This window comes from Falco naumanni, chromosome 1 (genome assembly GCF_017639655.2).
Source record: "Falco naumanni isolate bFalNau1 chromosome 1, bFalNau1.pat, whole genome shotgun sequence".
Lineage (NCBI taxonomy): Eukaryota > Metazoa > Chordata > Aves > Falconiformes > Falconidae > Falco > Falco naumanni.
Window position 1 is genome coordinate 18042919 of NC_054054.1, and position 12896 is coordinate 18055814.

General features: G+C 36.3%; 1 protein-coding gene across 9 annotated transcripts in view; it reads right to left on the reverse strand.

Moving 5' to 3' along the window:
• Positions 1-12896, reverse strand: part of MAPK10 (mitogen-activated protein kinase 10) — a 175547-nt gene that overhangs the window by 90618 nt on the left and 72033 nt on the right. For 6 of the 9 annotated variants that reach the window (XM_040583226.1, XM_040583244.1, XM_040583219.1 and 3 more), the window contains one exon: positions 5355-5426. The exons of 1 other annotated variant lie outside the window; for it this stretch is intronic. In XM_040583226.1, coding sequence (XP_040439160.1) covers positions 5355-5420 — 66 coding nt within the window. In that variant the 5' untranslated portion in view covers positions 5421-5426. Of the gene's footprint in view, positions 1-5327; positions 5427-12896 lie in introns of all 9 variants that reach the window. 2 more of the 9 variants (XM_040583274.1, XM_040583264.1) reach the window with 1 other exon arrangement.

Consider the following 12896-nt stretch of genomic DNA (forward strand, 5'->3'; position numbering starts at 1 on the left):
TACCGTGTTAAGAGCACAAGATAGCCAAGATGGGATTAACAGCTCCTCTTTATATATTGCATATATTGATAATACAGTACATTTCAAATGGTTTACACTTCTCAGGAAACTGGAATTACGCTGAAATACTGGGTAGTGTTTAAGAAGCTTTCTTCCAGTACGCAAGCAGGGCAGCAAGATGACTGACTACGTGAAATGCTATGCCCCGATGCACAACATGGTTTCCTTTAAAAAGAAGGGTAAAGTATGTAACAACAGTACAGATGAAGTAGTCAAAAGATTAAATTTCTCAAAATAATTCTAGAATTACAATATTCACTGTGAAGACAATAGCTACTTGAAAAGATTCTCTCTTTTATAAAGAAAGATTGTAAGTAGCTAATAATTTAATCATACCTTTTGTTAGAAATAGACAGCTCTTGATACTACGAAGTATCATTTCAATCCTAGAAATCTTAAGATACAGGTCACTGCTCATTGATGGCTTATGAATACCAATTAATCTCCCATTGGATAGAAGGCATAATTATAGGACATTCTGCATCAAGACAGCTTCTTTAACGGTCAAAGTAGTAACTCCATCCAATCTGATTAAAGCACTAGTTGTCATTAAAGTGGTTTATCAAAGTTAAGATAAAATTAAAAAACAGACCAGATGAATCAACCAATCAATGGAGAACAATGCAATTAATAAAGCTGATCTTTTCTCTACGTAAAATGTTTTTTTTCTAAAATAATATGACTTTTAAATGGTCATTGATGCAATATTGCATCAATGAACGTGTTTTGTTCAAGACAGGTTAGCATAACTGTTGAAATAAAGCAAGTTAGCAGAATTCAGGGGAAAAAGATGTTACAGAGAAATTAAAGCTTTTAAAATCTATTTGGTTTGGGTTTTTTTAAAAGCAGGAATTGAGTAGAAATTTGCAAAAATACCCTTGACATGCAAACTACAATTTCAGTGTAAGGTTTTCTTTCAGTGGCATCAGTGCAGCACCAGTTCCAATTTCAGTATGCAAAAATGCTAACATGCTTTATCTGGGACGTGAAATTAAACTGGTCAGTAAAGACAAGGGATGATGCTGCACCGAAGAAACAGCATGTGAATTTACATTCCTGATTCACATTAGAAGTTTTCTCAATGTGCATGGCCAGGTCCCTGCTATCTCATTTTGGTAATCCAATGTTCTGCTTTTCTGTTAAAAAATGAATTGCTGCAGCACTATGGAAATACTACAACATACAAATTCTAATAATAAAGACATGTTTTTTAAATACAAGAAAATTCAGTACTACTACTCTAAGTATAAAAATCATGAAATTGTATTCTAAATAAAGGTATCCTATGCAGCTACAGTTTAGAAAACTTGAAAATATTGACAGGCTATACACATCTTGATGTTGATTAAAAAAATATTGAAAAACTAAATGAAGGAAAACATGGATGAAGTAGTAAGTATCCTTTAGGTACTGTTAGCTATTATTCAGCATTTAAAGCTTAATGACCTATTCAAATGTGTAGGACCCTACACATTTTGAGACTTCTTATTGAAGATAAAACAGATAAAACTTGGTGATAGCCTTACAGAAGCCTAATTAAATTCTATAAGCCTAAAAAAGAATTCTTCTTGTCTTACCTTTCTATTATGTCCTTTTCCTCAGCCTTAAAAAAGATGGCTGTTTCGGAATATGATTTGGCTAGCAATGTACAGTAATGCCAGACAGATATTTTTATACTGCAAACGGGGGGCAGGAAGGGGTGGGAGGAGGGAAGGCATATTTACTGCGCTTACACTACTGAGTATTTCTCAGGAAGGGCTTTTCTTTTTTCCTTAAGCTGGAAATCTTTAAGACTCTATTCCTGCTGAATTAGCATTTCATCATATAAAACTAGTATGCTCAACGACATAAGCTCTGTGTCAAGAGGAACAGCCTATAATTAGGTATATGTCACTTTCTTTCATAGCACATAAAGCTATGCCTTTTGGGCCATTAGAGAGAAATTGCCACAAAATATTTATTACAAGAAAAATGTGTCCACACTACTAACAATCATTGGAGTACTTCTCAATATGGTACCTTTATACAAGACACTTCAGTACAACTCTATATTTTGTAGAAAGTCCACAGTGATACACAAATTCCAAACGGGAACAGGACTTCTATTCTATGTGGTAAACGTAAGTCACAAAATTGCAGTAGCCCATTGGATAAATTGTATATTCCAGTATACCATCACTAGAGGCTCTGATCTTAACAGATCAACAGGGCAGGATCAAACTGTACCACAAAGTGACCTTTTCTGTTATCTGTTGCATCCTTATATAGTAGAAATAATTTTTGCATCTGTTGAGCTACATTAAAAAATGGAGTTGAATTATGTTCACTGGAAACTGCATTTTCATGGTCTCTTGTCTAGATACTGCTGGAATTCTTGTTAGTTGCAGACACCTCAAGATTTGAGTGGCAGTATCTACCTCTTGCTGATGATAACCATTCTGATGTCACATCAGCATCTTTTGTTTACAGTAGTTCCTGAACATCTTAGATTTACTAATTCAGCAGGTAGAAGTTTCCCAATGGTATAAAGGAACTTTACACTTAGAGCATAAGAATGAATAGTAAATCATAGGGCATTTGATTTCCACATTAGCATGATGAATGCACATGAAATAAACAATATTACTATCTGGAGACTGTTGAACAGTCTCTAAATAAAGATCTGGATGCTTGGACCAATTATTACCTGGATACAGATATAACTCACATCCCACCCTGTGCAACACAAATGAATCCACAACAGCTAAGGTCTTAATGCAACAAAACACTTAATTTAGAGACTGTTCTTGTACTTAATGATAACTATGTGGTTTATTGTTATTTGGATCAGGGTCTATTTTTACGGAGAGAATAAATTAACATGAAGCCTGAACCAGCTTTTATCCTCAGGACAATAAATCTGAAGACCTTGAAAAGTTATTTGTGCAATAAATGCTTGAAGGATAGAACCCTGTTTATGCAATGTCAGGATAGTACCTCTTGCAAGTATTTATTGGATGACTTCTCTTTGGTTACCTGCTGTAGGCATTAAACATGAATCAGTTTCATTCAGTGATAAAAATTAATCCAAAACACTGTTTACTTCATCATATATATATACTTCAACAAAAACACTGTAAGTACATTTGGTTCTGTACATGCCTCTGAACACTTTTTATGAAGTCAGGTTAACAGTAAAGAAATAATTACAGTGGCACGTTTCCACTAAATCAAGAACCCAGAGTGCAGTGACAGGAAGCATTGGCTATATGTGGTCATGCACTGATAGATGCCAAGACTAAAGGAGCACTGAACATTAAAGGAAGTGATTAAGAGTACCTTTCCTCTGCACATGTAAAATAGAAATGTTTCTTTACAGCTCAGCTTGGGTCTAAGTAAAAGGAGAGGAAAGCTGGCCAGCAGAACTATGCAAAAAACTGTCTTCTGCGCAGTGAAAGTATTTTTTTTTCATTAATAACATCTTTTCTATACAGATCTTTTTAAAATTTCTTTTTCAGAATTTTGTAATTTTTTTGCAAGTGAACCCTGTTAAAAAAATTACAAAAATACTATGTTTGAGAAATCCTTTCTTCTCTCAAAAACAGTGGAATTAAACATATGCACGTGAAGAACAAGAGATATAAAAGGACAGAAAAGACAGTTAAAAAAGATTATCAAACTGAATAGCCAAGATCCATCCTAGAGCTGATGATTTAAAAATGCAAAGCCAACCTTCTCAGCAGAACAAATATTTAATACTCCTAAGTTAAAAAGCACACAATAAACCTCCCAACACCTGTCACTGTTCTGTGTCAAATGCTTACATACAAGTAAAAGCCCTTTCTTTTTTAGAATTTTACTTTCAGTTATTTGGACCCCATAAGTAACATAAAGGGAAAAAAAAATTACCATAACCCCATTTCTAACAATGTAGTATTGTTCTCATCCCTCAAAAAATGAAGAATTTCCCTAATGCCCCTCCAGCTAGTTAGATTACTGGTGTCCCACCTCAACAAAAGAACTATGAAGAAACAGAATTCAAACATAAAACACTGTTCAGAAGTGAGCAAAAAAGTAATCTTTCATCCAGGATGGGAAAACATGCACAGAGATTTGTGACATATATATATATACACATACACACACACACACACACACTAACTTAATCTAACCAAGAGAACCAAAAACTGGACAAATCAATGTGCTTTTTTCTTCATATCACAAAGTCAGTTCCAGCCTTGTAGACTTCCAAGCACTGTGACCAAACAATTTAAAGGGTAATTTAGAAATACAGAATTGGCTATGGTGCAGTCTCAAGCCTCCAGAACCTACATAGCACATGGTGTTCAACTGGACACGAGACAAACCCCACACAATTTTAATTACCCGTGGCAATGTATTTGGAAGAAAAGGGACACCTGGCCTATCGAAAGTCGCTCTTGCTTTAACAGCTTGATATGATTGAAAGTTTTATCTGCTCAGCAAGGCCGCACGGTCGTGTGAGAAAGACACCCAGAACGAAGAAAACAGGATCTTTGGCAGTTAAGCAGGCAGAAAAACAAGAGCTGAACTGGGAACTGATGACCGCAAGAATGTCAACAATTTTAATGATGAGACTAACAGCTTGTATGCTTTTAAGCAATTAGTATCTGTATAGCAGCATGTGAACAGTGTATGTAACCAATAGAATTAAGGTGTGATGTGTGTATGAATATTAATATTGTATAAAAGTTTGCAGAAACTTAAGTAAAGTGGCTTCAACTAGGATCACATTGATATGTCGTTGAGTCCGTGATTTTGCTCCTGCAATTACCCTCCCTTCACTTCTAGGAAAGTTAGGTTAAGGGACAGAACATTGCAGTCACAGGCTACAATGTAAAAGGCTCTGTCTCCCAAAACCAGAGACTAAGATAAAATAGTTTCAATTTGCATATTTCTGTGAAAGCATCGGTGTACATACAGTTATGTTGTGTAATTCATCATTAAGTTTATTGGAAGTACAGCCAATTTTTTTCTGTTTGCAAAGTCTGCTATTATTTTTACCTAAAAAGAAATCTCAAAACATAATTGACATTTTAGCAGAACAAAATTAACTATCATTAAGAGTAAACTACAAAATAAACTTCAAAATAAATAGAAAAGTTATTTTCGTGATGCATTTTTCTATTTTTTCATATTTACTTTCATTCTTATAACCAGTTACTTGCAGTAAGCTGCTGAAATTCACTTCTGTTTTTTATTTTATTATGGCATGAATTGCAAAAATGAAGTACAAGTATATACTGTACCTTGTTTTACCTGTAAGGAACACACACCTGACAAAAGGCAATCTTCACATCCAGAGTAGGTTCACCACAATAATACAAGAAATGGCGGCTCATAAATACCTGGAATTAAAGAAAAGTAAACATAGAACTCTTGTATGTCCCCTGATGTGCAAGTACAATGCAGCTCTATCTACACGTGGATTACAAAATCAACCTGAGTTGCTACCAAGGCTGTGAACAGCAGGTAACAGTTAGAACACTGAACTGTAAAATAGGCTCTAAATTCTTTCCGATGATTGTCAAGGTTATGGCCTCAAATATGACTTGGTTACATCTGCAAAATTTTACAGTAACTGATGACATACTTCAAAGTTTATCATGTCACTTGCATATTCCTACATCAACAAAAATAAAAATTGGGTCAATGACATTCTAAACAATGTGGGAATGGGAACAGTTACTATGGGGAAAAAAGAAGTCCTAAGCTGACAATTACTAGGAAAGTTATAGAAATGGAAAGACTGATTATATCACTGTATAAATTCATGACACAACCATTTTATAAATATTACATGTAGTTCTGGTTCTTCTCTAAACATTTTAAACAACTAGAAAAGTTACAGAAAAGGCTGGTAAGAAGGGTCCCAAGCACATACAGGTTCCTTACATGAAACAGCTGCACACACTGAGCATTTTTTTTTTTAGCCTAGAAAAGAGCTGAATGGAGATACACTGGAGATCCATAAAATGAGTGGCGTACTGAAAAGTGAAAAGGAAAACACCCTTCCCTGTTTTTTTGTTGTTGGTTTTTTATTTTGTTTTGTTTTTAAAGAAGCTTGTGTCATCAAATTAAGGTCTCAAACAACAGATTCAAAATCAGCAACAGGAGCGAGAATTCTTCACACACTGTTTTGTCAGACTGCGAAACTCCCTGCCTCACATTGCTCTGAGTGTCAGAAGTAAACGTAAGTCCTACTATGATTAAGCAAACTCACATAAGGAGGAATCTGCTGAAGGCTATTAACCTCAAAAATATCACCTCTGACTCCAGATAACCCTGAGTCACAGTCTGCCACTATATGCTCACCCTATTTTTAGATTTTTTCACAGGCATCAGATATTGGTCAAGGGAACCATACACTAGACCAAACAGGCCTCCCTACGTACCCTATGACAGCTGTTTTAACTTAATTCTATAGTATTAAATACAACTCTGACTAACCAATACTTTCCAAGCTGCATTCTAGCATGGGATGTCAATGGAAAAAACCCACAGTAATGTTATCAGGCTGAAATAGGCAGCTATGTCACAAAACTTTGGAGCGCATTGATTCTTTGGCATGACCCTGCTTCAAAAAAAACCCCAAACCTACCAAAACTTTTAACAGTAGAATTAAAAAACCAGCAATTTTTAGGTAGAAGGAGATAGAAAGTATAGAAAAACACGTTCTTCTTCTAAATATAAACTCACTGCAAAGACTTAAAAAAACCCCAAAAACCACCTGCAACCACCACTCCATTAAGATATAGCCATGATTCTGAAACACTGTGTGCCTTCTTATGGTACTTGTCTTCAACAGGAACAATTAACTAACTACATGGGCAAATGCCACTAAGTAAGAAAAGACTTAATTTGGAGTAACTTCATCTCACGCAAAGTGATCAGGACTCAAGAAACTACAAGAAAGTATTCAATACTTGCCAACTTGAAAGCATCACATGCCCCCACATGTGTTTAATTTTTAATGAATGAATGAATAATCCTGTTATGAAAGCAAGTGTATGACCTTTTCTGCATCACATTACAGTGTCTGCAATTGCTGCCTCGTTGCCCAATGAGTCATTACCAGAGCCTCCCATTCCACAGAGGGTTTGTATTAAAATGAGAAAGAGAAAGAAAGATATTTAAAAAGCTTTTAACATTAGTCATATTGCCAGTGATCTCTGGAAAGCCAGCAGATAATTACTCTCATGCTGCAGATATATACACTATGAAATGCTATTGGTTGGATTCATTATATTGCTATAATAATCAATGACTGAAATGTCATTAGTCATAACATACCACATTCAAGACAGTCTAATAGTGGAAAGTGAAAAAAGGAAAGGAAGTGAATTGGGGAAATTTGGTTTCTCACTAAATTTTCTGTGACAAGCTACTGAGAAGACACACTTTGTATTATATATGCATTACTAGTCATACACAGCTCCTCAGCTTTCCACAGGAGTGACTGTAACTGTTAATAGTCACCCTGGGCAGAGCAATAGGCTGGTGAATTTTATGAACTGGAATACATTTTATAATTTATTATGTTGTCCTTATATGCAGTTACTGCTTATAAAATAATAGAATATGGTATGTTTTAATGGCTGAGATCAATACTCATTCCTCTGTACATGAGATACATCAAATGAATCACTAGAGATCTGAGATCCTCCAGTTGCACACCAGGAATGAGAATAGCTTTCTGTAGCACAAAGGTTTGTAAGACTGTATACCCATGGCAAAACAGATTTGAGTTCGTGTTTTATGTAGTGCGTGCCTTCATACAGTGAATTCATGAGATTCCCTTCAGTGCTCTAAGTAATCACACATGTATGCAACTTCTAATTTCTTCACGCAAAAAATACATTCACACTCAACTGCGTAAATACCCTTGATCATACCTCCTCCGGTGCTAGCTGACACTGCATCACTAGAGACATTGAAGAAGTGTCAATGTAAGGCAAATAGAGAACTGGCCTGATGCTGAAATAATTGTGTCAAAACATAAAGTAGTCAGAAAACAAGAAGCTAGTGACAAACGGCCTCACTCACTAGGGATGTGAGCTTTAGGTGGGAGCATAAGCATCCAATACTTCTTTACCCTGCTCCTGACGCTTTATCTTTTCAACCTTGAGCACAATCACCCAGGGTGGGAAGAACTGGGAGAACAGAACAGTGCTGACGCAACAGAACACCTTGTGCTGGGAAGCCAGAGATCACAGCAGCATCACAGGGACAAAAACCCTGTCTATGAAACACCAACACCATAACCGGATCTTAAATTTTCAACATGATTAAGACATCTGTATGCCTGAAACTGTAAAAACATACAAGTCTCAGCAGCAAATACGTGATCTACTTTCAGGTAAGACAAAACTAGGAGGTACTAAAAAAAGGAGGAGGAAAGTAGACATGAAGGCAAGAGTAAGATAATACTGAAAATCCTCTGAGCTGTCCAGTGGCATAGACCCAAGTGAACTGCTGCCTGGGACTGTGAAAATACCACTGAGGCTTGACCTCTGCGTGGCCTGCTGCTTCACCATCCTCTTCTTCACTCCACTCCTCCTCCCTTAGCAGCAGCTACTCTTCCAAACAGTATGTGGGCTAATGCCATACCCCAGTTTCAGGCATGAACTTCCCTTTCCCCTCAGTGCTGCTACCAAATCAGTTTTTTTCTAGAGATGGATTGTTTATTTTTAATAATGCTTAACCTTTATGGTTAAGGAGTCAGGAGGATTATGTCATTATTATTCAAACAGCTGTTTGAATACTGAAAGGATTAAATCAATACTACTGGATAATTACTGAGAGCAGAGAGGAAACTGTGCAATGACAGTAGACAAAGCAGACTAGAAAACCAAGAGTAACTGTAGTTTTCAAATATAGCCTTTTGCACTAAATCTTTCTGCTTGTCCTTGAATTCTTTCCTCACCCTCAAAGCTATACGATGCTGGTACCCAGTGAAGGTCTGGGCAGTTTGGCAACCAGTCTTTTGGCCTTGGGAGCCTTGTTTTCCTTCCCAGGCTGTACTGTTGTTCATGTAATTGGTTTCCAGATCATGGATGGAGATCCTATGTTTGCCTTATGCCCAACAGATGCAAACTTGGAGCTTGAGGAGTCTGAACTGTTGCTGTACTAGTCCAAAAAGAGTCTCAGCACTTGCACCCACCACCCTGCCTCTAAGCTGCCACGTAACAAGCTCTCTTGTCCAGAGAAAACATCACAGTAACTTTCTTTTCAGAAAGTATCTCCATGATGGTTTCTCATCTCAATGTCTCCTAATCAACAGGCAAATCCCTCATGCCCCACAGATATTGCCTTGGCCTGTCAAAACATACTTAAGGCTTTTTTGTGACAACACAGAAGACAAATGTGGAGCCTCAGGAAAGTTCCATATAACTTCTTAATTCAGAGAGACGAAGGAGCCAGCTGCCCTGCTGTGAAACTGCTTTCTTCATCAGGCAGGACTCTTCACCTCACTCCCCAGCAAAATCAGCTATGTCAGACACACCAATCCAGGGCTGAAACAAGGTTCTTGATGTGCAAAGCTCCAGCAGCTGTTTGACATATATTTAAAATAGTGTTTTAAAACAGTTGCTGTGGTTTAAATCAATCAAGTCCCAAACCAGCCCCAGTGCTATTCACCTCCCACACGCCTAAGGCTGTACTCAGAGAGGTGTTTACATGTCCCACACAAAACAAACTTGAAACAAATCCTTCACATCCTAATTTAATAAATAACCTTGTGTGAAAAAAAAATTATTAAAAAGCACGAGTTCCCGTTTCAACAGAAATCAAATGGCAGCTGAAGAGATCATAGACAGCACTATTTGTATCTAAAACATCACTAGATTTAAACCTGGCACAGTATGGCTGCAAACTGGAAGGTTTTAACAGAATCACAGGACATCTCCCAGTAACATGTTATAATCTATTCCCAGTCCCATCAAGTGTGATAATCTCAATAATAAGGGGAAACTATATATATTCATATCAAGAGCCAAATCCGGCATTTATGCTTATCTGGTATTTCCACCCGAATACATCATGTGCACAGCGGGTACAGTGCCATGCTGCTCCCTGTCTTCACAGGCACATAGTTCTATACTCGTGCTGCAAAAGGCTAATTAAAGTATTTATTTCTGCCTCATTATATTTCATTCAAGAACAGAAAGATTCAGAGCATGAAAAAAATTAATGAAATAGCATAATCATTTAAAGTTATTAAAAACAAACAAAAAAAAATCCTGTCCCACTTCAGTGAGAGGGGGCAATTTATCAACTCAGCTGTCACTATAAAACCTTCTTGAAAAACACTAATGTTCAAAGATTAACATTTATGAATTATTAATGCTTCCTGTTTTGAAGATGTGTTTGAATCATTTCATGCATATCCAGTACTGGAATTCCTCTCTCCTTAATTTGAAAATACATACTCTTATCACAGCAGCTTATCAGTTCTCTGAAGCTCTGAGTAATGCTCTCACTTCTGTAACTATAACTTTCCTTTACTGAAATTTGGCTATTCTGCTCTGTATAAACAAGGAGAAAAATAAAGAAGTTACAGAATATTGTCAGTATACTGCATCTTTCCATTTAACATCTTTGTATTCTGAACATACAAAACAATGAAGACCTCACCGAAGTCACATAGTACGAGAAAGCATACCACGAGAGAATGGTAATTTCTGATCCCCAGACTCTATGGACTTTGTATGTGGGCTCTGTCTTCTTTAACATGCTGGATCAAGAAAGAAGGGATGCAACTTGCTCAAATTTTTCATATAATCACTGCCAATTATGATTGGAATGTATGTCCAAATATACTATTAAATTGGGCTTCAAAGACCAGACCTTCAGATTTATCAGCAACTTTTCTAGAACTTGATATTTTTTTTTTCACATCTAATTTAGAGCACTACAACAACAGGGCATTTTCAACACCAGCTTCAATGAGACTCACTGCTTGGCAAGAAGCTTCAAGACCTGACAGAGGATAAATATGAACTGAAATTTACTGTTGTGTTTATGCTCTTATTTTAATTATTTTTTGAATAAGTGAGGAAAGCAATGGTGTGAACAGGGTAATTATTAAGGTTAAATCCCAGCAGAAACAGATCATCTTCCACTGGGATGAGAAGTGATGGCATGTAAAAATTCATAAGAATCATGCAAGCAGCTCTAAAATTCAGCTGCTGGAAAATAAAGGAGAGTGGTAAAGAAAGAATTTAGGAACAGCACTGAAAAGGCTTTCAAAGGAAATACACATGAAAAGGAAAAAAGCATACAAGCTGAAAAGATAGGGGATTGATATAAGCAGGTTTTCCTAATGATCACAGTTCACGTGCTGAAGACAGGAACAAATAAGCTCCAAGTCCGGCCTTGCCACCAGCTCCCCGTGTATTCTCAAGTCAATTGTTATGAGTCTGTTTTCCACACTTAAACAATACCTGGTGTAAATGTTCAAGTTTTAACAGCCCAAGATGCTACCTATCTAAGTAATACTTACTTTTATGAACAGGTGCTATGAAAGAAAGAACCTGGTTCTGTGAGATGCTGCAGCAGATTAGCTAGTCAAAGTTTATGATGATCTTGTCATAATCTCTCATACCACCTTCTCATTTGTAGCTGAATATCTTAATTTTCTGATGCAAATTGAAAGGCAAAATAAAATCCAGTAACATCTTAGAGGCATTAAATTAGACTTTGATGTCGGAAGCAGCTCTGAATGTGCACAGAATGAACATCCAGTGATAAGTGTAGAAGACCATGGCTACTATCGTCACTAAAGAATGAAGAACTGGAAAGACCTGAGTACAGTAAAACACTACTTGCTTACCATAAGATAAAAACCTTTACCACAATGGTAAAAGCAAGATTTATTTCTTTTTTCCCCTGCATTTTTTCAATTCTGACATTCGGTTTTAATCTGCTTTCCCTTTCTGGGGGAAAAAAACCCACAAACCAAGCCAAACACAAAAAAATGAGGTAACCATCTCAGCACAGCTGAATGAAAAATTCTGCCCTCTCAGAAATTTGCTTCCTCTATTCAACAAACAAACAACACAACAATAAAAACCTGTTCCACAGATAAACGTCAGTGGTAAAACTGCTTGAAGGTATATGTAATGAATCTCAACAAAACTATTTTTAACACACTCGCAAAGCCAGAGCACAGCTTTTGTACCTAATTCAATTTCAGTTAAATTTCCCTTCAACACAGATGGCCTTGGCACTGTATGACTGGTGCGAATGACATATATTCTATAGAATGCATAGAGAAAAATACTCAATTACTGTCTGCATCAAGCCGTATCAATAAAATTAATAGAATTCACTAAATTATATATTCTAAGCTGTAACAGTTTGGAATTAATTACTAATACATTGAACTGTATGCTATTTTATCTCCTTCTTAATACGCTGCTCTGTTATGCAAGTTAACCCCCCATTAATGAAGGGTTCATGTAAAAAGAATTAATACTCTAGTCAAAAGCTAAACTCTGACTTAGGGAGAAACATAGGAAAGATCAGGGCACTTAGATCCTATATATCCTGTTTCAGGGTACCTTCATTTTCTGTTACTATGGTAGAGTAAATAGGAATTTCTATCTCAGTTTCATACAATTTAGAGGAAAAAAATCATGGTTTTGGTGACTTAAGAGGAACAAATTATGCAAACAAAATAAAATTTAGCCATGCCTTTACTTATTTGATGAAAAGTTATATTACACTCCACCAATGTTCATGTTTCCTATATCAAAGTTTGATGACGAAAGTATGAAAAGCTGTTTAGGACTATGGAATAACCTGCTTAAATGAAA